General features: G+C 42.3%; 1 protein-coding gene across 1 annotated transcript in view; it reads right to left on the bottom strand.

Moving 5' to 3' along the window:
• Positions 1-23,799, bottom strand: part of ITIH2 (inter-alpha-trypsin inhibitor heavy chain 2) — a 29,799-nt gene continuing 6,000 nt past the window's right edge. Inside the window, exons 3-21 of the mRNA XM_071734188.1 lie at positions 22,284-22,319; positions 21,383-21,555; positions 20,559-20,663; positions 20,028-20,190; positions 18,570-18,677; positions 16,997-17,125; positions 16,255-16,371; positions 15,075-15,243; positions 13,558-13,683; positions 12,401-12,582; positions 11,053-11,238; positions 9,873-10,012; positions 9,138-9,310; positions 5,899-6,033; positions 3,732-3,845; positions 2,464-2,662; positions 1,645-1,817; positions 821-932; positions 1-376 (exon numbers count right to left, since the gene is read on the bottom strand). Coding sequence (XP_071590289.1) covers positions 229-376; positions 821-932; positions 1,645-1,817; positions 2,464-2,662; positions 3,732-3,845; positions 5,899-6,033; positions 9,138-9,310; positions 9,873-10,012; positions 11,053-11,238; positions 12,401-12,582; positions 13,558-13,683; positions 15,075-15,243; positions 16,255-16,371; positions 16,997-17,125; positions 18,570-18,677; positions 20,028-20,190; positions 20,559-20,663; positions 21,383-21,555; positions 22,284-22,319 — 2,688 coding nt within the window. The 3' untranslated portion in view covers positions 1-228. The remainder of the gene's footprint in view (positions 377-820; positions 933-1,644; positions 1,818-2,463; positions 2,663-3,731; positions 3,846-5,898; positions 6,034-9,137; positions 9,311-9,872; positions 10,013-11,052; positions 11,239-12,400; positions 12,583-13,557; positions 13,684-15,074; positions 15,244-16,254; positions 16,372-16,996; positions 17,126-18,569; positions 18,678-20,027; positions 20,191-20,558; positions 20,664-21,382; positions 21,556-22,283; positions 22,320-23,799) is intronic.

Below are 23,799 nucleotides of genomic sequence, written 5' to 3' on the forward strand. Positions count from 1 at the left end.
TACCTACTACAACCAAGGGTGTCATTTTATTAAAGATTTCATTTTTTTTAAACAGAAAAGGGGGTTACATTGCTTTGAAACACTGATCATTTAAAAAGCAACTGGTGGTGAAGTCACCTTGGGTCAGTCTGGTTTTGATGGGCTGACAGCAACTGGTCAGAAGAGTTGTTTGGGCATGAAGCAGCACAGAAAATCTTTTTGTAAGAAACTGGGTTAGTGTGGGAGCACTCAGGGTTTCTTCAGGAAACTGTAGAGGTGGGGGACAAGGTAATCTTTGTAGTGGCCATCTATGAAACCTTTCCCACTGTTGTGCACAAACCAGCACTGCACATCAGTCCCAAGCACTCGGTCTGTCCTGTAGTCCTTCTGCAAGCCCCTGGGAGGAAGAGGTCACCCAAAATGAAGGTCACAGCATGGACAAGAAGACATCAATAACCCCACCCACTCATGGCACTGCTCTGCCAAAGGGGTGAGATGTCTGTCTGCCACCAGGGGAGAGTGGAAACAACCCCAAAATGCAGTGGATTTTAAAGTTCTTTGACTTTGTGGGGCTTTTTGTGGGGCCCTTTAACACATCCTGTCCAAGGGTAAATAGGTGCTTGGGCAGCTTTACAGTCAGAACTGTCCATGCACAAATGGGAAAGAACCCAACTTGCCCCAAGTGCTTTGTCCACAGCTAAACCCAGGTTATTAGCAGAGGCAAACAGTGATTTGCCCCTCCCAGGATCATTGGGAGTTAATAAACTTCCAGTCATTGACATCATTAAGAAGATAAATAAGTCAGGTTTAGAAGGAGAGCAATACAGCTCCTTATTCTTACCCAGTGACAGTGAGTTTGTTGCCTTTCACTTCCATGGTGGCTTGTGGTTTCTCTGGAGCTTGCCCAGGTCTTTGCTGGTGGATAAACACTTCTGGTTCAGATGAAAACTGACCTGATCAAAGAGAGGTTTAAAGCAGTTTGAGTGCCCTCACCTCTGAGGTTCTCCTGTAAGCTGCTGCCAGGCAGGAAAATCAAAGTGGCTGCAGCAGGCAAACCCCCCTGCATGGGTCACAGGGCTGTGGGGTGACCCACACCAGGAGGGGGTTTGCTCTGCTGCTCAGCCAGGAATCTTCTGTCACTGAAGCAGAGTTGGAGCTGTGAAGAGCACTTGGGAGAACAACCTCTGCAGCTCAACACTGGAGCCTTGGGTGGGTTGAGGGCTTGAAAGGTGGATTTTCCCTGCAAACTGAGCCCTTGCTTTTGTTTTATACCACTGGGCTGTCTTTCAGGGGAGAGCTCAACTGCAAAGTTTTTTCACAGGAATCTTTCTCTGAAAAAAGTTTTGAGGGGTTTGTTTCAATCATTTTTTAATTTTCAACTTGCAGCAAATCAGTCAGGCTGGGAGAACCCCATCCAGGTATCACCAGGGCTGGTCAGACCTGTTGTGCTCAGACCCTCCCCTGCTGGGACAGCAATAAACTCCTGGTCCCTGTTGTTCTACTGTGTCCTTTGGGCTTCCAGGACACCACAGAAATCTCTCCCAGTTTTCTGTTGAATAATTTTCACACCTTCCCCACCAGGACACCAGTTGATTCATTCAAGGATCCATCAAAAACTCTTCCTAGTGCCTGGCTCTTCCCACCCTCCAAATCTGTAGCCCTTACCTATCAGCCCATGAGCTGCAGGAGACAACTGGTTTTCAGGAGGAATGTAGATACCCAAGAAGTCCACATTAACTGGGTGATTCTTCCACACACGGTGTAGCAAAACCATGAAGGACATCTCCTCACCCACAGAGATGGTAACATTGCTTTCTTTCTTCACAGATATGAGGAGTCTAGCAGAGATGAACCAAAGGAAGGGCTCAGTGCAGGTGCCCACATACAAGTCCTCAGGCCCCTTGAGATGTTCTCAGGCGTTCAGAACAACCTCATGGGGCTGGCAGAGGATCCATCAGAAACCCACAGCTTTGGGAGTGGGACAGGTCTGGCAGGACAGTGCCTAAGAGGGCAAATCTTGGAAGCCAAGTCTTGCCCTACAGATTTAAGCTCTTGCTACAACAAACTGAGATTTTGGAAGTTCCTAAGCAGCTGTCTGTAGGGTATCCAGCATGGCTTTTAGCTGTTAATCTGCAGGGAAAGGTCTCCTAGATGTTGTGACTGATGTGTCCCATCATGTCAGGAACCCTGAAGTTATCTCCAGTAACATTAGGTGCTTGTGTTTAAGCAACTCAATTACCATCTTGGCTAATGCAGTCAGCAGCAGGGAGAGGAATTCAGCTCTTTCTACAGTGTCTGATCAGCTGAATCACTCTCTTGGTCCTACTGTCTAATTTCATTAACTCTAACAAGAGGTCAGAGAGCAAAGATTCAGATGTCTGTGTGTAGACACCCTGTGACCTGCATCCACCTGTAGCTGGGTCAGCCCAATGCTGGGTTGCAGGTGGTTTCCACATGGCAGACAAGAAATGCTCAGTAACTTACTGCTTCCTAATGATGTGCCCTGTGTCAGACCAGGTCAGTGTGATGCTGGAAGATCCATCTTTCAGTGTTATAGTTTCTGTGGTAATCTCCACTTTCAGGCCTTTGTTTTTGAAGTAAAACCCAATTTTGCCAAAGTAGGTGCTGAGTTTTTTATTCTGTGTCTTCTTGGCCCCAACCAGCTGCCCATTGACCACAACTCCTGTGAAGAGCAGAGAAACAGATGTTGCCTAAATCTTGAAGCACTTGGAGTTCTGATCTCAGCAGGCATCAGCAAAAACCAGGCACCTCTCTGGCCTCCATTTTTTCTCAACTTGCCATCCAAGAGAAGAAAATTTATTAAATCCCCTCTCCACTTTTCACCCTTAAGTTTATTAATCTGCTGGGAATTCATCTTAAGTCTTGCTGGTAGCATGAGCTGATTCCTAACCCATGTGGTCCTTTGCTGGCTGTGGAAGGCATGGGGGGCAGGTGAGCAGTGGGTAAATAATCCCACATTTCCAGCCCAACTTAACCTCCTCCAAATTGATCATCACTTTTCACAGAAATCCCAGAAGTTCAAGAAATGCTAAAGCCCTGTGTGAAGAAAAGGCTGAATCCTCTGGATTCCTTTAGGAATATGGTTGCTCATTTTTTTCTGCCACCAGGGATGCCTCCAGGTTTGTTGTGTTTTGGATTTTTTTTCCTTTGTATCCATCTTCCACATTTGTCTTTAAAAGTACAAATGAGTACAAAAGGTACAAAATCATCACCTGCCATGAGGATTTCCTCATCTATCTTGGCTCCTTTCCAAGTGTTTCCAAAGTTTTTCCTCACTTCTACTCTGACCTCCACCTGTTGCAACTTGTTTGTGTTGTCTCTTGTCCTTTAGCTCTGCATCTTGCAGATGTGTCAGGCTCCATCTTTACCTTTTGATTAGGGGGTTGTAGACAGCAACAACACCCACCATGGGTCTTATTTTCTTCAGATTGACCAAATCCATCTGTCTCAGCCTCCCCCTTGTGTATCCTGTTCCCCAGCCCTGTAATTATCTTGGTGGCTACCACTGGATTTGATTCTCTCTGTCAATATCCTTCTAGCACTGGCAAGCCTCAAACTGGGCACAATACCCCAGATGTAGGAGGGAAATAGCCACTTCCCTCAACTTGCTGGCCACACTCCCCTGAACACACAGTCCCTCCTGCAGGCATTTCCCCTGCTCCTTCTTGAGCACCTTGTAGAACTGAGAGCAGAAAAGAGCTGTAAAGTAAAGCACTGTTTGATTCCCTTACCAGTACCAGGATCAGAAACCAAGTTCAGGATCTTTCCAGGCTCTGAGTTAATATTGAAGCAGATGTTCTTCTGGCTTTTGGGCAGGTGTATGATGAAATGTGGGTCATTGTCAACTGAAACATAGGAAAAAAGCATGAGAAGCAGGCCAGAGGTAGAGGTAGCCTTAGCCCCAGCCCTAGAGATAAAGGACACAAAGGGACACTTTCCTTGGAGGATTTTGAAGCACTTTTTGGGGCTCATCAGAGCAGGACAAGGGCCCTTTCCACCTGTGCTCAAGAAGTCCTTGGATGCTCCTCACAAAAGCCCCCTTGACACTTTCTCCTCATTAACTTCCCCTGTTTAAGGCAAGGACATTATTGCCATGAGCAGCACTGCCAAATGCAGTGAACAACTGGTTTAACTGGTCAGCTGTACACTGGGGTGCCACAGGCTCAAGCTGGAGCTCTAGAAGTCAAACTCTACTTCTTAATGATGAAAGTCAGACTCCAAGTGAGACCAAAGACCTGTCTGGACACCAGACAGATGGGAACACATCTTTGAGGCCTTGATCCAGGAATAAGGCACAGGAAGCAAGAACTGAGTGACACCTCGTTCAAAACTAATATTCAACCTCCTCCATTCACAACTGTTTCCTGTTTCTAGGAGTGACACTCCTGGGACATCACCCTCTCACACTAAGAAGCTCAGATATGCTACAAGTTCATGCTGGTGTTGGGTAAAAATACATCCTGCCTACCAGCTCCTTTGAGAAACGTAATTCAGGACTTGCTCTCACAGTGTGTTTAACATCCTGGGGGTATGAGACCCATCTGAAACTCTTATGTCCTTTAAAATTGGTCTCCCAAGAGATCAACATCTGCACCAGTCACTGAAGGCAGCTGCCTCTGAAGTTCAAAGCACTGCCCAGCTCTTGCTGGTTTGGTGGTGGTTGGATGTCCCTGTCAACAGAGACATACCTGTACTCAGTGTTGCCTGTGGGAATAGCCAAGACAGCTTCCATTAATTCCCTGGTATTCCTCAGCTTTTGAAAGTATTTAACTCTTCCTATGCACTAGATAAATCCTAGATCCCTGACCAGGAATGTCTTCACAGGAACTGGTGGGGTAGGTACACTCCAAGGGGTGAAAGAGCTTTTGAATTGTAATTTTTTTAATATATTGAGCCTCTTGAATAGAGCCCTCAACCACTTTTTTCCTTATTCTCCCCAATTGCTTGATCTTCCTCAGCTTGACTCTGAGGCCCATTTTTTCCTGTCAATATTTCCAGGAACAAACAGAATTTCCAGTGCAAAATACCTGTATAAGATGGACAGGTAACTTTGCCTTGCTCACTTTCTTTTCCAAGCAGTTTCCTGACTATCCAAAGTCTTAGGTTAACCCCTGAGCTATGCTGAGAAGGAGTTTGATAGCTCATTGTTTGAAAGCTACATAAATACTCACACCAGTTACACTGCTCTTATCAGTGTTGGTTCTCACAAATGATTTGTTTAAGTAGCATCAAACTGTGGCAAGGGCCCAAGCATTAACAGGATCCATCAGTCATCCTGGGTTCAGAGATTTTAATCTGCCACAGAGAACTCATCTGTCATTTACAGGAGCAGAAACTTCAGCTTTGCAGCTGCAGGGAAGCTGAGTGAGTGTAAGCTCAGTGAACAGCCCGAAGGAAACAGGCAACAGAAGGTGGGGTTGCTGGGATCCTACTAGGATGTAAATTAGTCTCATGCTTGGACCTCTGAGCATATTTTTATGGATTCATCTATTTAAAGTCAAAATTAATCAGAAATTTATAAGGGAAAGCTTGATCTTTGGGTGTTAGATGGATTTGCAAAAATTTGTCTGAGGTGGCTGTGATTTGGGATGCAGGGGCTGCATCAGGGAGCTTTCACACTGATGTCCTCTGGAACAGAAGTGAAGCAGCTTCATCAGCTACTCCCATCAAGTGATTTATTCTCTTGTGGACTATCCCCTAAACAAAGATATGGAATTTACAATTCAGAAAAATCAGCAAGAACAATTAGGACAACTGATAGACTCCTCCTTCATTATTGGGTTTAGCATCTTGCATTAGAAACTTAAATTCCCAAAGTGCCCAGTAACTTTGGTCACTTTAATTTGTTGATTAGGTGCTGTCTGGTGTTTCTCTGCAGAGAAATATTGTGAGTTTTACCTCTGTTTATGCTCAGGGAGGACACAGGAGGACTCCTTTGCTCAGGCATGAAGCTGACTGGAACAGCTGTGACATTGGCCCAGGCTGGGATCCCTTTGTTGTTATTAGGTGCATTTGGAGTTAATCCAAGAGTACCTGTTAAATTACAGTCATAATTAGGGTTTCTTTAGTGCTGACCTATTTAATAGTGTAATTTTTAAAGTAATGCACTAGGTCAGACCCTGATGCTGTTATACCAATATAAAGCAAGTGCAGCACACTTTACAACAGACAGATTTGTGTAATGAAATCAGGCTGGATTTATTCTAGTGTCTCCACCAGCAGAACATGACTTGCCAGGGTAGTTCAGCTAACCATGAGCTATTGGTGAAAAATGCAACCTGACTTCTTAACTCTTATTCATGTGAACAGGCCCCACTTTAGCAAAGCTCCCAGTGCAAGAACTTAAGTGTTTTGCCAAATAAAAAGCTAAATTTAAAAATATAGCCTGTGGTAAAAGTTTTTCTAAATTGGGTCCTGAGTTTGAGGTGTGTGAGGAAGGGTAGAACTCTTTCTGCTTGCCCTGGTGATGTCACTTATTAATTTAAATAAGTAAAATTCTAGGGGAAAATCACATTCTAAGGGAAAATCACATAAAAGAAAACAAAAGAGACAATCAGAATAAAAATAGGGCTTCCATAATAGTGAAAGAGTAAAAATCAGAGAGAAACACATCCCAAGTAGTCAACAGCCCAGCCTTGAGACAGGTCTGCAAGACACTTGGAAGAGAGATGAAAGGGATGGGAAGGAGCACTGCCCACAGCTCCCTACAACTTATCTTGGTTACAGCCTTGAGCACTGGGTAGAAAAACACTGAGTAATTGGATTCAGTGTATTAACATTAAATTAATGTATTAATGGGCATACTAAAGGACACACCCATAGGCCAGGGGGACCACTAATGGCAAAGGGCCCCTTACTCTTTGAGAATATCCAGTGAAATTTTTGAGCACTGCCACTTTAAATGGAAAGGGGAACTGGTTACCCAGTCACGGGTGTGAATGGTAGGATAATGTCAGAGATAAAATTCTTTCTCACCATTTTGGGTATAAAAGTAACACTTGCAGTTTGGGAAACTGAGTTTGCTCTGTGGAATCCCATCCTGCTCCCCTTTCTGTGCAGAAATGGATATTAAAGCAAATAACTCTGTGTGTGGATTGGCTTTTTGCACACCAGGTAATGGACCCCACTTTCAGAACAACACCAGAACGACCCATATGAATAAAGGTGGCGAATAAGTGCAAGCATTTAATATCCCATTCCCCTTCCACTAGAGAGTGTCTCTGTCTTTTTCCATGACAGAGGCAGAAGAAAGTAACATGTGCCCTTATTCTCCCACTTAGTTCATAAAAAATATGATCCTGAGTGAGTCATGGAACTTGGTTTGGTTTAATATGTTGAGCTGAAAACCACAAGAGCTGAAGCAGGGCATGTGCTCCCATTCACTGGCCCTGCTCTGAGGAGGAGGAGGAAGAAGAAAGAGGAGCTGGGGGACAACAGCAGGACAAAAGATTTCACAGCTTGATCTTCTAAGTCTCTCAGTATCTTTTTTCTTGAACCCCTAATTCAGACCACAGGCTCTTTTTACTCAGTCAGTGTTTGTATTAGCAGAGCTATATGTGAAGTCAGTGCAGATAACATGGAAACTAAAAGCTGGATAGAGAGTTCTGAGTTTCCAGGTCATGTTGATTTCAATTTTTTTGCAACAACCCATGTGTCTCACAGTCCTAAGCACAGATTTACTTCAATGTGATTTACAAGTCCTCTGCTGAGGTTCAAGAGTCATTTCCCACTGTCCATGAAACTCACCAATGCCTGGGCTCTGATTTCAGTGCTGTTAAGGTTTGGCTGTTCCATCAAACTCAGAGACACAAGAATCTATATTAAAACAACTTACATCATCTGTGTCACCTATATCAAGCTAATTATGATCTGAATTTGCCAAATCTAATGAATTATATGAACCTATTATGTGCTATTTGTGTGCTGAACTGTTTGGTGGTCGTGAGTTCATGGAATCACAGAACTGCAGAATCACAGAATTGTCTCAAATTGGACAAGACCCATAAGCCTGAGCAAGTCCAACTCTCTGCTCCTTGCAGGGCAACTTCAAACTAAACTGTGTGACTGAGTCTTGTCCAGATGCTCCTTGAACTTGAGTTGTAGCACACAGCATAATGAGCAACTATTTCATTTCTCTTTATGTCCCAGCTGCAGACTTTAAAAGAATTATAAATGAACCCAAAAGGACCAAATGGCAGACATAGCTCCCCCCATCTCATTGCATCTCACTGGCAGTGTTTTCCTGATAGCAACAGTTGTTTCAAGCCTCTGACTGGTGAGGGCTCAAGGTAGCTGCTGTTTAGTTTCAGTGTCAGCACACGGCTGTGCAGGGATGACTTGAGGTCTTCTGGACACCCTTGGATGTCACTAAGTGTTGCTTTGAAACTGAATTCTCTCTCATAGAGTGGTTTGGCTTGGAAGGGACCTTGAAGATCACCCAGTTCCAACCCCCAGCATGGGCAGAGACACCTCCCACCAGCCCAGGTTGCTCCAAGCCCCATCCAACCTGGCCTTGAACACTTCCAGGGAGGGGGCAGCCACAATTTCTCTGGGCAACCTCTTCCAGACTCTATTGTATAATGTCAGAACAAGCCAACCCCACCTCATTTGGCTGGACAGAAGGTTGCTGTAACAGGGACCTTGGAAATATATTGAAATAATGGATTTAAATCTGGAAGTTTAATGATTTAAATGTGGAAGTTAAGTGAATGAGAGACTCTGTTTTTAGGAAAACTCAGTTTCCATGTGAACTCATGGGTGATTGATAACAATCTGAGGAAGCTTCCAAGGCCTAAAAGTGGTGATAAAATATTGTTTAGTCAATTTTACAGCTTCAGTGCAGGGGGCTACACAGATCCATCCCAGTAAGACATTCAATCTGTGACATTGTAGGCTTACTGGGAACCTTGTCATTGCAAGGCTGGCACATTGAGTTGTCACTGAAGCCAATGGCTCCAAAGAACACTTGCATGAGAAGATGCTCTCAAGTTGGCTGAAGATTTGGTCATTTTTTACTGAAAATACAGGCTATGCTTTAGGCACAAATACTTGGAGTGAAGAATTATCACAGCTGTTCTAACACAAGAAGAACAAAGCCAAAATGAGAGGCTGAGTAATGGACAGACTGGGACACTGACCTGGGCAGCAGCCTCTTCTGGGGTCTTTGGGCTGGTCTGCCAGCATTATCTCATCCTTTTCAGCATTCTCTATCAGCATGGCTGTGAAGGGGGTAACAATATGATGGTCAAGAGACATCTGTAGGATGGATTTTGTGATGTTCCTCTTCAAAGCTGCAGTAGGGGCTGTGTTTCTGAATGGAAAATGAAACAGAAGGCAGAGTTAAGCAAATGTGCAGGAGAGGTGCCAAGAGAATTCCTCCACATGGTGGTCACAGAGGTAAACTGTCTTTCAAGAAGGAAAAGCTGAGGGTTTGTGTGAATACACTCTTCATAGGAAGACTATTTTTGGCTTCCATGGGCTTATGTTTGGACTCAAAGAAACCCAATCAATCTCCTGGTCTCAGCAGAAAGGAGACTTCTTTCTGCTTCAGAGGGGATTCATCCTGAACTCCCCCATAACTTCTACTCAAGTCTCATGAAGCAAATCTCCCACTCATTTAATCTACTCAGCCCCAAAGCCAGGTCTGTTTGACCCTTATTCTTCTAAGTAGCTGCTCCCAAACCCTACCCCCTGATATGTGAGAGTGCTAAAAAGAGAGGGAGTGTGACTGAAGACAACATCTCCCTTCATTTTGTTTTGTTCACCTTACCCATTTCAAACCCTGGGAGCAGCCTCAAAGCTCTGGTCTCAAAGAGAACAAGATTTCTCTCCAGCTTCTCTTCCCTCCCATCCCAGACCACATCTCTCCTCACCTCTCTGCCATCATCTGGTTGACAGTCAGATAGGCCCAGAGCTTCTTAGTGAAGTCAGGATCTGCATATTTGTCTTTCTTCATGAAGCCATCCAGTTCCTCAACATCTCTCAAGGTTTCCATGACAAGCTCTGCATTTGCCTATGCAGTCAATGAAAGATAAAGATATTGGAGGGAGATCCAGGGGAATGGGGCACCCAAAGGTTCCCTTCTTAGCATGGCTGGCATGAAGGACCCACTCTGGCTCTGCCCGTGGTCACTTCCAGATCAAAAAGCCCCAGCCCTTTGACCTGACTGCCATTGGGAGGGGAGATACAGCCAAAGGGTCTTCTGTTAAAGACTTTTTCTGTGACTGAATTAAAATAGAAAAAGGACCTGTCATCTGTAACCAAAGAGGGTTCTATCACATGCAGAAGAAGTTGAAAGAGCTCTGCTATCCTCCCCTCAGACTTTTTCACATCCAATTCCTATTGAGGGATACAGACCCTTGGACTGCACTGTGTTTTGGCAGGAAAGAATATTGAAAATATTTGATTTTTTCCAACAAATAACACTTGGCAACTCCTAAGCCCTTTAAGAGTGCAGATATTTCAATTGCTTCTCAGAAAGAAGGATTTGAATGTAAAATTCCCACCCCATCCCACTTCTACTGGAAAAGCATCCCTGAAAACACAGGGCAATCCTCATCACACATGCCACAAACCAGAGCATAAAACAGTGCTAGGACTGGACACACTGTAGACCCACAAGCTTGAACTCCCCAGCAGTGGGAGGTTCAGCCATGAAAGGATTGGGGGAGATCCCCTGGACTTTTTCAAAACAGGAAGGAGGAATCCATAGTCTTAGTCTGGTTTGCAATTGAATTTTGTTTGGTATTTCTATTTGAAGAAATATTTGGTATTTCTATAAAAAATATTTCTATTTTTCTAGAAAAATTTGGTATTTCTATTTGGTATTTCTTGGCAGGATGAAGGTTGTGACTCTACAGGGCTGTACTTGAAGCAACTGTGGAATGTTGTTACACATCCCACTCCCACCCCTGGCTTTCTTCATGCTCCCACCCAGGTCCCAAGATGACAGAACATTCTGCTGGCAATAACCTCCAGCAAGGAGGCAGTGCACACAGTGAATAAACTATCCCAAAGCCCAGGAAGAGTTTTCCTGGGAACACCTTCACTCACTGCTGTGGCTGTGACGATGCTTTCCAAGTGCTGCAGATTTTCTGTGTCAACCTTCCCAGCCACAACTATCTCTGAGCCACCAAAGTAGTTGTGGAAGCTGCTCTGGGTGACATCTGACACTGATTCCTGGGGGTAGTTGAACTGAATCTTCTTCAAGAGTGGGGTGGAGACCTGGTTGTAGAAATTCTGGGAGGGAAGGAGACAGACAAGTGAGTCTGCTGGACCTGAAGCAACCTTCCCACATGTGCCACTCTTCCTGAAAAGACAGCAAGTGCCAAAACCTGGGGGCCTAATGGGCAAGTGGGACTTTCATCGTCCCAGAGAGTGCAGATGTCTTTATATTTAGACCTTAGTATACACTTGTTGAGGGGTCCAGCAAGAAGATCTGCTCCAAGTCTTGTAGAAGTCAGATGATGGTCAGAAGCCCATGGGCTGTCTTCTTCCTAGACCTGAAAGTTTTGAGCACAGGACTAAATGGGCCTGACTCTGCTATCAGGTTGCTCAGCTCCTGGCTACTGTGTAAGACACACAGCTGCTTCTCACCTAGTTCTTGCCAAAAACTAGACCTGTATCTCACTTGTATTTGCTTCTGTGCTTTTGAGACCCTGTTCTCCCTGGCTGAGGGGAACTGGAGTATGTGCACAGCTGAGCTGAGCATATGGGACCACAAGAGGTACCCATGCAGTGCTGTGGGTGGAGGATGTCTTATACTGAGGGGCTGCACTCCAGAGCTGCTCTGTCTGGCAGAACAGCATGCACTGTGTCCTAGCACACCTCTATGTGTCCTACCACACCTGTGCTGGGAAAGGAGAAGCATGAGAAGTCTGCATAGGTGATGAAACCAGTGAACAGAAACAGAATGAGGATGTAAGATTTTGTGTATCAGCAATTCCTGCTCACAGATTTGGAGCTATAGCCTCCTAGAGTTGAATTTTTCTGACACTGGCAAGCTTTGGATTAGCATTTAGCATTTCTATCTTGGCCTTTTGTTAGTGCTGAAGTTGTCTGAGGTAAAATCCTGACTTTATTTTTAATTAGGAAGATCTTTTTTTATGGGTAGGACTCTTTTAGAGAATATAAATCCTACACAGAGCAGTAAGCTATATATTATAGGTACTACAAAACCTGTAACTAGGGGCACTTAAGATCCTATGCATGCACAGTTCATCTTGACTGACATCTTGACACAGTTCATCAAGGCTGACATCTTGAAGGGCTCTCCAGAAAAAATAATTCTTTTTGTGACTTCCCCTATGAACCTACAACAACTCTGCTCTTGCTGGTGGAGTTACCCAGCTGTGAAAAGAAATGGACCTTCAGTTTCAGAGGCAATGGGGCAGAAACTCACCTTCATTTGGGCAGAAGTCTCCTGATTTCCAAACACCCTCTGGGCCATGCCCCGGTTGTCTGTTGCGATTCTCTGCAGGAAATCGTAATCAACATCAAACCCAATCCCGAGGCAGAAGAGAGAGAATTCATCCTTCATGCTCTGCTTCACGTTCTTCTGGATTGTTGTCAGCTTCAGCTCACCTTGGAGACACACAAAGGGTGACATCCATCTGAGCAACAGAGGAAGCCTCCATGAAGTGAATCCACACTCTTCCAGTGCCTCTGTTTTTCTCGTAATACGAGGGAAATCCAGGCAACCACCTCATATGCCAAAACTCCATTTTGCCTACAGTGCCCACAGGGACTTGGATGGAGATTAAGGAATTGTTTCCACTAAAGATGATTCTTTTGAACTTTTTTAACAGTATCTGATGCATATGTAGATGTGGCACTTCAGGAGATGAACTACTGGGCATGCATGGTGTTGGGTTTTTTTTTCTGGGTCGATGGTTGGACTTAGTGATTTAGAGGTCTTTTCCAACCATTACAATTTTGTGACATTCTTTTCATACCCTTACTAACTTCCTGGGAAATGTGTAACTGTACCACATCTATACTTCCCCTGGAGTTGCTGAGCCAAGCTCTCAGCAGACTAAGACATCCCCATACAGGTTTGCTTCTTGTACTTAGGATGTCATCCCACAATTGGGACTAAATTTTTTTCAGACTTATTTTTAATGGCATCCTCTTCTGGGCTGGAACCTTGCAGTAAGTGATTGCTTTTGACCTGTACTAAATCCAATCCAAACAAATTTGCTTTCTACTTTATTTTCCTGATTTTGTTGTTGTACTTAGGACTGCATAGATCTGTGTGGGCTAAGGTCATACAAAGAGGAAATTTTTTCTAAGGTTATTGTGATTACTGCTCCTATAGGACTTGTTCATCTCTCTAATTACAAGAAGTTCATAACTTGCATAACATAATCTATTCTTTTTTTCTGAAAGCTCCTGTGCAAAGCTCCATGGCACCTATAGCACTTGGCAAAAGAGCAGCAGAGGCTTTGAAAGAAAGGGGAACAGAATTTTTGTAACTTGTTGTCAAAGTGCCTATGTGTTGCATGCTTTTCTCAGGCTTGTCCCACTGGCCTTTCTTCTCACCCAAAGTAGGATCCTTACCTACTGTAGGGTCTCCATCAGACACCAATACAATCATGGAGACTGAGTTAGGGTCCAACATGCCTAAGTTTTGGGCTTCATTAAGGATGAATGTGGCTCGGAGAAGAGCTTCATTGATATTTGTTCCTGTGAAAGACACAATGAAAAAAACAAATTTGATTATTGCCAAGCCTCTTGTCAAATCCAGATCAGTCATGAGATTCTAGTGGAATTAATCAGCAAGGACAAGACCTGAGACCAAGGCAGCAGACCCCCTCCTCTGGGATGCTTATGGTACATCTGCTTGCACTCTGGTTCCCTTTTTCATCCCAGGCTGTCATCTTCATGTTGCCCCTCCATCCCCCTTCACTAATTCCAGTGGGACCATTTGTGCCATTGGGAACTATTGCTGTGGGGAGAAGTGAGTTTCCAGGCAGCTGATCAATGTTTCTTCAATGAGAACATGAAGAAATTCTCTGTTCTGCCATAAGCTTCTTCCTTTGGACATCTTGGTTGGAAAAGGTGCATGTTTACTGAGATTATCTAAAGGTTTGGCTTGTGGCAGAGGGACAGAGTAAGAACTTAACATGAGAGGAAGGCTGAGCACTCAGCAAACAGGTACTTTCTTTGTAAAGAAAGAAAAAAATAGAGGCTCCAGAGACAGGGTAGTACAATGCTGCATTGCAGACTGGCTTTGATGGACAGGAGCAGGTCTCTTAGCTTATCTGTCAGTTCTTTTGGGGTAATTAAGTCAGGCTCCTGAGGCACTCATATTTCCAACATGGGTTCTTATTCCCAGGACCTGTTCTGAGGTAAGTCTAGAACTTCATGTTGATCCTACCTTACATGATGCCAGGGAAAGTTTCTGGGAATGCAGATGTCACAGCACCAGAAGGTTCTGATGTTGGGAAGGGCATCTACATACTGTTGGCATACAAATAACTGAACAACTAAATCAGCACTGCACTTCAGAGAGCATTAGGTTAAAAAATATAATGAGCCCTTTCTGTACAAGTAGTTCCAGCCCTAAAAATGAAGTAACTGGAGTGCTGTAGGGCTGAAAAACTGTTCTTGTTTATCAGGCAGGGAATGAAGGCACAAAAATGATGAACAATTTGCTTAGGGTGGCATTTAGTATTAGATCATGGTATAGTCCATAATTTACAGCCAGTGGAGACCATAGAGTTGGGCTGCTTATCATCTACTTTACAAAAGCATCAGACAGCCTTGGTCTTTCAAATATATTTGGGATCAGTGAGGTTGGAGTTAGGACTTAGAGATTAAAGGCTGATGTTTTATGGGCTATGTTCTCTGTTACAATTTGAGTAGCTCAGTAGAATGAAATGTCATCCTGTCCCCTGAGACAAAAAACTGGAATCCTTGCTCTCCTTTAGCCCCAGGACATGCTTTTCCCATCTTGGGAACTAGACAATTTTTTTTTTTTTTTTAGAAATACTCTGCTGATCTGAAAGTTGTCTGAGGTCCCCATTCCTCTGCCATTTAACTTCCATGAGCACCTTGCAATCAAAACCTCATACCCCCATTGGGATGGATTGCCTGGATGTACTTCTTAGCATCTTCAACCTGGGCTGGGGTGGCTGAGACCAGATTATCCCTCCAGCATCGAACATTGTGGTTGAAATCAATAAGGGAGAACTGATCAGCAGCACGGAGCTCACTCAATATTGCCTTCATGGCCTCGATGGTCTGAGAAGAAGAAATTGAAGAGAAGTAGAGTTTATGCTTCCTGTTGCAGAAAGCATCTTATTCACTTGTGACTACAAGCAAACAGATGCCTCTGGTGAATAAGAACGCGAGCAGCGGAATCCAAAGTAGTATCTGCTGTCCAAATCTCTCCCTCTTTGCACAAAGGTGAACTTTTCCTCAAAGAAATACAGAAAAAATACAGCTGGGGAGGAAAAAGAATGTGACTCAACCCCTCCTTGCTTAACTCCTGCTAACACAGAGTGAGGTGAGAAAGAAGTCTGTGAGTCATGGGAGTTCAGAAGAGAGGAACTGCTCGTGTCAGCTCTGTCTCTGGTGTAGTTTCAGGCTGGGTAACCTCTGAATATGAGTGAAACAACTGAAAATTAGCATGTATCCCAGTTTTCAGCACTGATTTCCAGAGGGAAATAATCTGCTAAGCCTTTGAATTGAGCAAAGCAAATTCAAACATACCTAGATCCCTGACTGATGTTTACTTATCCACTTCTTAAAAACTCTCAGTGGTACATCACACATAAATCCCTGAGCTCCCCTCTCACCCCTACAGAGTTTTTCCTTATATCTAATATGATTCTCTCCTGTTGTAAATCCATCTGATCCTATCTTATTCTACCCTGGAAAAACCCTCGGAAAGGAGGGATGTAGTATCCCTACTGAGATTTTCCTAGGATTCATTACAGAAGATTAGAGAAAAAGGGGGTCAGAGCCTTTGCAAATTGTTTTGTGATCTGTCAAATAAAATTTTAGATTAGAGCCATTTTCTGTATTCTGATAGCATCACCTCTTCCTTACAACATGGAAGGAGATAAAGAATAATGTCATGAAGTCTTTGATTCACCAAATATTCTCCAAATTCTAAGAGACATTTGACAGATTAAAGTATAAAGAACTGAGCTGGCAATTTTGAATGCCAGTCTGCTACAGAATTGTGTGGTAAGACACATGGGAAAAGTTATCAGGAGGTCCATTTTGTAATAGAGGTCAAACACTTACTTGTTTCATTTTAAGTCCCCACATCGAGCCACTGACATCTATAACAAACAAAATGTTTTTGGGCAGAGGGTCAAGATTTTCCGGAGCAAAGAAGTGAATAAAATAGCCATTAAAGATCTGAAAAATAAAATTAAAAAATTCACAGAGAACTGACATATGGTAAAGTTGTCAGAAAACTCAGGATAACAACAGAGCAGGAAACTTTGTTCTTCTTCATGGGCCAAATCTCATTCCATCTCTGCACAACTCTGCAGTTGCAGCCTTACACCAATTATATTCCCTAGTCTTTACTTTTTATCAAGGGAAGCACAGACTGGTTCTCAAACAGCTGCCATGCAATAGCATAGGGAGAAATGAAAACATTTTGGAAAAGACTGTTCTGTCTGTAATAATTCAACACTGCTTCATGTTAACATAAAAATAATGATGTTCTGCTTGTCTTCTTGTGATATATTGGTACAACTTCTAATGAATCTGTCCTCTGACTCAACATTAAATTACCAGAGTGCTGCTAGGTATAAAAGACAGGAATCTGCTCCTGCCTATATGTAGACCAAGTCTTAGTCATAAATTAAGTAAATCCATTCTGCCCACTTAAAATCTCTCTCTGCTTTCAATTGGATGCAGAGCTCATTCTCATGCTTGCTCTCCAGACTGATGAAGTTTATTTAGCACAGTTTGCTTAATGGCAGCAATTCTTCTATTCACAAATCTCTTGTTCCAGTTAAACAGCAACACTTACTTCCAGTTCTCCACCTGTAGTTTCTCTGTTGACATCATATTGCACCACAAAATTTCCATCTACTGCTGTGGAGGAGCACGTGGGGCATTTTCTTTGCTGAGCCATCGTTGGCTTGAAAGAAACATGAGCCTTGGAATAAGAAGTGACCATCAGTTACTCAGATGTGTGAGGAGTGGATCATTGAAATAAAATGAGTTTGACTATTTATGAAGCATTTTATTTCAACGAAAACTTTTCTTCTTACATTATTTGAACACTTAGTTTAAGCAGAAAACGGACTTTGTCACTTCTGAAGAAAAACAGCACTAAGGTTTGCCTGGATATGTTGATTCAGTAGTAGCAACTCTGACACAAGCATGGTGAGCTTGTGTCTACATCTACATCTACAGCAAATACTTCAGTCAGAGCTGTGCAATCCATTTCTAGTAACCAGTATGTTGGCTCATTTAACATTTGCCTAGCTGAATGTATCCATAATTTTATCATTTTTAAAAATATTTTTTTAATTGGTATTTTCCTGCACTTGCAGTCTCTCAGAGTACTATAAATCACATTCATTTTCACTACATGATTGGTTATGCAGACTTTATGGTATTATTTCTCTGCTTTGACTGGATAACTTGAAATTTCCTGAGAGGAGAAGACATAATATATAGCCAGCAACAAGATTTCCTGTACATTCACAGAGTCCAGTGTTTGCACAGGGCCTTCCTTTTAATGTAAGGTCTTTGGAACACATAAAAATTGTCTCTGTGTTAATGTTATGGGTAAGACTATTTGAGACTATCTCAGTATTGGCAATATTTTGCTACTGCCACTAGAGTGAAAGTTAGTAATAGTAATAAACAACACCTCTAGATAATCAACATGAGCAGAATATTAACAGCTGTATGGAACTCTGAATTAATGTTCACTTGTTTGCCTTCAAATTCATTATTAAACTTGGTCAGAGGTTATCTGTCTACATTACCTCTGATATAATTTGCTAAAATAGGACTGTGGATGACTGAGACATAAAGTTGGGTGTGGGTCTTGAGAAATAACACTGCCTGATATGTTATAGTAGAACAGGCAGATTTCTGGGGCCTGATTCACATACTCTGTGTTAGGTGTCTGTGTTCTGAGGAAGAAGATCTATACCCTCCTAGAGTCACTGCTTGAAGTTTCTTGAGGAAAACATCTTTACTGTTGGAGGGATTACATATACACAAGAGCAATGCTGGGGTAAGAGTGTTAAGGAAAAGAACAGGCCTAAAATAAGTCCCTGTGCAGAAGTTCTCAGCTGAAACTGAATTGTGGGCTTATTCCAGAATTATTTTTCTACTTGATATTCATCCCCTAGCCTTTTCACATCCAGAAATCTCAGTGCATTGCTCTTTCAGAATTGCAAATTAAAAGCTTTGGGCAAAGCTGGACAGACTACACACAGTTTCTATATTGCTGTCACAGTAGTATCAGAGCATCTTGTACCTCCTTTTAAGTATCTGTAATGAAGACACTATGTTTTTTGCCATATTTTTGCACGCTTCCAACACTGACGAAAAAAATGCTATTTTCAGTCTGTGACTGTTACCTTTTTCTCTCCCTTGGAGATGGTGGTGATTCCATCAAAATGGTCTCCAAGTGAATTGGGAACGTGCACGTAGCGAATCCCCTGTGGCTCAATGATGCGGACATCCACCTGCAGGCAGGAAGGGAGGACACTTAGTGTGGAGCAGTGCATGGCTTGCAGGATCCTATGAACTCTTCATGGGAAAACTGCAGCTGAGGAGAGGGATTGTCCTTGAGAATCCTCCAGTAGGGCTATTTCTCATTTGTAGCGGGGAACCATGCAATACCGAAAATAAACTACAGTGGAACGGCAAAAACCAAACGGGTCCAAAGAATGGAAAGAATTTGGTGGAAATGTTCTCTCCCCACCCTGGGGCAAGTGATGGGATGGGAGGCAAGGGTAATATCATGGTTTATGTTGAAAGCTCAGAAGAGGCATGAAATGAATCTAAGTGTTGCTTTGGGTTTGGAGGCCAGGAAGATGATGAGTTCTCACACTTGGGGATGAGTTCTCTTCCACTCTACTCATGCTACTGGAAAGACAGAGAGTATTTTCCCTTCTGGTTGGGTGGCCAAGGTGATTTGGAAAATAAATGTTTTATCCTGTCAGCCTGAGGTAAGGATGTTTCTGGTTGTTTTTCTGAGTAGTTAAGAAGACTACTTGAAGACAGCACTTGGTATCCTTTTCAGCAAATTTAACTCAGGCCTTTGGACAACTTGAAGCAGATCACAGCCTGCACCAAGGAAATGTGAGCAGCAAACTTTCAAACTGAGCTTGTGCTGAAGCTGTGGCTAGATGGAAATTCCCAGCTGGCCCTGTGGCCTGTGTCTGTTAATGGATGACAGAGGACATCTTTGGGTATGTACAAGAGAATAAGACCAATCATCTTCTCACAACCAGTTGTGGATGTGCAGCAGACACAGACAGATTCAGACAACATCAGCTCTCATGGGACACCTCCACTGATTATTGTGAAAAGCAGAGTTCTAAATAAGTGACAGGTATTCTATGTTTTTCTTCCATCAAGACACATTTAGATAAGGGTGTATATAGGCTAAAGCTTGTTTGCCCAGCTGGATCTGACATGAGCCAGTCACAAATCAGGAGATGCCCAACTGTATTATATGTTATGTATTATATGTTATGTATTATATGTATTATATGCTGTGTATTATATGTATTATATGTTATGTATTACATGTATTATGTTATATGTTATATATTATATGGGATATATATGGGATATATATATATATATGGGATATATATAATATATATATTTTATATATTATATGGGAGGAGGCAGGACAGGCTCCTCACTCATAGCTCTTGGTTTGAGGTGTCTCATGCTGGTTTACACAGTGACTTTGAGGCTATTTGTAGCAAGCTGTAGATGAAGTGTCCTGCTGTGGGGTTTGCTACTCTCTCCATGAGGATTCACCTGTGGGATGCTGCCTACACAAAGCAGCTCTACTTTACCTCCATGTGCTTTGCCAAGCGTCCTGGCTTCACAGAGATGACATGTTCATAGGAGCTCAGTTTCCTTCGAATCATTTCCTGGTAGTGAAGTTCAAATTGGATCCTCATCCCTGGGGGCACATTCACTTCAGTTTTGAAGTTTTCCATATCCAAGGCATTGCTCCTGAAAAGTCAGCTGTGGGGTTATTTTGAGAAAACAGAAGGAGAAAGACAGCTTCTTTGCATTTCAGTTTAAAGGGTTTGGTTTGGTTTTTTTTTTGCTGAGTCTGATTCTAACCTTGGCCTGTACCAGGGAAGTGCAGCTGTCTGTTAGCACAGTATTTTTACCTATATTTTTTATTTTATCAAGCTAAAAGTAGGAACAGAGGTCCTTGATAATTAAATATCCGAGTTGCTGTATGTAAGCAAAACCTGCTCCTCCAACTCATTTTCATTTCTAGAGCTCCCCAACACCTAGCTTTTCCTGGGATAGGTCACTTGTTTTCCTGTGAATAAGTTAAGTGCAGTAACTGTCTGCCAAAATCTTCATACCTCACTATTCCAGCAGCTTTGCCTTTGGCTTTTGCTTGAGAGTACATTTTTCTGGCTTCAGCCTTTTCCCGAATATTGCTGGTAAATGTGATACCATTGATATCCCTAGGAGAGAGAAGCACAGTCAGTTTGCAAAAGAAACAACTTTACAATCAATGACTGTTTCTTCACTTTTAGAAAAACATCAGCGAAATCTAATCTGGTGGGAAATAAAATAATCAGGCTCTTGTTTAACTCCAAAGTAATGAAGTCTGGTTTCTACTAGATCTGTATCTTTTTCCCAACCTGCCTTTTTTATTTCAAGTAGCCAGCACCCTTGTACTCTGAGGAGGAACTGCTCCTCCCCACCTCCTTCATACATTCCCATCCTTTTGGGGGGACGTGCCCATTCCATGTCATGATTGTTTTGGAAGGTGGATCAGGATGTGTCTAGTGACCAGCAAGCTGGCTGCTGCCTTTCTGGATGGACACTAAACCAGGCTAATTTCCCTCTGTTCAGTGAGGGCTCTAACTTGTGTCTCTTGCTCCTTTGACGTGGACTGGCAAGAGATTTGAATGTTTGACATTTCTGTCCTTTTGCCAAATTTTGTTGATGTCTACCAGTGGCCCAATAATCACTGGAGGAGAAAGAAGAGATGAACAGACAAATGGTATGGTGGCATGAGCCTTTTTTCTATGAGAAAGCCTGCTAATATTACACTGGTGCTGAAGAATATTAATTATATACTCTTAGAATACTAAGAGGTATGTTGCTTATACAAAAACTTCCCTCCCACCACATTGAACCTGTCAGAGCACAGGACTGATATCTGTCCACTACTTACATAGTAAAATTGTCAATAAAAGCTCCTTTGGGGACTTGTACATCAAACACTATGTGCTGGGGCCTTTTTGCATTATTCACCATTTTGGCTTGGATCATTGTGTTGGCCAACCTTGATGTTATAGTGGATTGAACTTTGTAGCTGTAAAGACCTATCTTGTCATCGTCTTCCACCTGTAATTGACAAAATTACTCTATAAATTTGGGACACAGGCTAGAAAATGTGCCCTAGAGGGCAATACTTTTTATAGTCCCTTTTGTAGTCTCAATGCCTTTTTTTTCCCAGCTGCTGTTTATTACAATATGACAGCTAGAGGGGACGTGAACTCCAGTTCAAGACACCTCCATATTTTACATGGAAATTGTGTCAGGATACTCGTGTAAATATAGTTCATTAATAGCATTTCAGCTGAAAGAGGGAACTTAGTAAGCTGGGATGTTTTCCTTGTTTTTTGATCATGCAACCAGTCCTTGGAAATACTCTGCTGATTCCAACACAGAAAGGTACACAGCAATCCTAAACATCATATATTGAGGGGGAAAGAGCTTAGATTTTTCAATAAAGGTCCTAAGTAAAGTGGACCTGAAGCACTAATTACCAGCCTAATCTTGTATGGGGTTAAACCATAGCAGTGGGAGTATGAAGATATATCAAGATACTGCCTTTGTCTGATCATGTTTGATGCTTATTTCTTCATATTTGCCATCCCCTTCTCCCTTTAAGAACAGTTGTATAAACAACATTGTGCAAACCGTGCTCTGTTTAAAGAAAATAGGTTAATACCCAACCAGCAATAAAAACAAGGAACTGAGCAAACAAAAGGATTGATTTCCAAAAAAAATGGTTAACTAGAAAACCACTTTGACAGTATTATTTTCCACAGAGGAAGAAAAAGACTCACCAGATCTCCAACATAGCCCCAGTCGGATGTGCTTCGCTGGAAAAGAAAAATTCAGAGAATGTATTTCAGCAAAATTAAGGACACAGACTGAAGCTTGCTCAACACAGGGATCAGGCAGTGGTGACATGTGGTCTCCCAGCTGTGACTTAAAGGCCATCAAAACCAAAAGGAGAGGTCTCTTCATCTGTCCTTAATTTTTTTTTTTAATAGAGAATAGTCCCTTCTAGAGCAAAACCACTCTTGAAAGCAAAAGGTGAAGGCAAAAAGTCATGCTCAGAAACCCTAGATTTTACACCAGGATTCTCTCTCCCTCTTTTTTTTTTTTTTTTTGTTTTTTTTTGTTTTTTTGTTTTTTTGTTTTGTTTTGTTTTGTTTTGTTTTGTTTTTTTTTGTTTTGGTTTGTTTTGGTTTGTTTTGGTTTGGTTTAGTTTGGTTTTTGGTTTTTTTTGGTTCTTTTTTGTTTGTTTGTGTGTTTCATTTTTTGTTTTTTGTTTTTTTGTTCTTTAAGAGAGTGTGGAAAAACATCAAGTCCCAGACCTTAAAAAATTTTACATTAGAGAATATATATTTATATTATTGTATTATATGCTATATATATGACTTGGCTTCATGAATGAAGATTTAAAACACCCTATTGTGTATTCTATAGTAAATTTATTTACTCATATAAACTAACTTGCATATCTAAAGTTAGTTATGTATGCACTGCTTAGAAGACCTGAAACTGCTCATTAATGGTTGCTTTTTTTCTCTGCCCTATGAATATTTCTATTTCAAAATTTCCATGAAGAGGTGGTGACATCTTGTGGCCACTTGAATTATTCTGTTTAATTCCCTGAAAAATCACATGAGGAATCATGAGATGGGATCTGGCTCACCTAATTCTACGAGGAGATGCAATTGTTTAATGAAGATAACCTGCTCTGGTGTTATCATCACAGCTAAGCAAGCTCATTTATTTACGGTCACAGGAGTGATCCCTTTTCTCTGGAAATAAAAAATACCTTTTTTTTTAATGAGTCCTGCCCTAAGCCAGGCTGACAGTACTGATTTGAAGACTGGGTACCTACTGCTGCTGCAGGTGCCCAAGGGTACCACCCTGGCCTTCAGCTGGGGCTCCAGGAGAGGTTCCTGACACTCAGTAAGATGTCTTGGACACTGCTATGAGCCCTGAACTGAGCCATTCAACTCTACTGATGATGAGCAGGAACCCAGGGTAACTCGTTCAGATATTGATGGCTAAAGTATAAAAATGTACCAAAAGACACCAACCCCATCTCAGGTTTCAGTAGCACTTGAGTCCAGGGCAACCCAAAACCCACATAAAATGTTCATGAAAACTGCATTAGTGACATGGTGCATACAAGGCTTGCTAAACAGTTAATAAGTTTGTTTGAAAATAACTAATATATTGTAGTAGGAAAATCTTTGGCCACAGAAGAGATGATACATGTCACATCAAGATCATTTTAATGAGTTGACTTTAAGGATTCCTTCAAGCCAGATAAGTATACTA

The sequence above is a fragment of the Heliangelus exortis genome, chromosome 1 (assembly GCF_036169615.1).
Source record: "Heliangelus exortis chromosome 1, bHelExo1.hap1, whole genome shotgun sequence".
NCBI lineage: Eukaryota > Metazoa > Chordata > Aves > Apodiformes > Trochilidae > Heliangelus > Heliangelus exortis.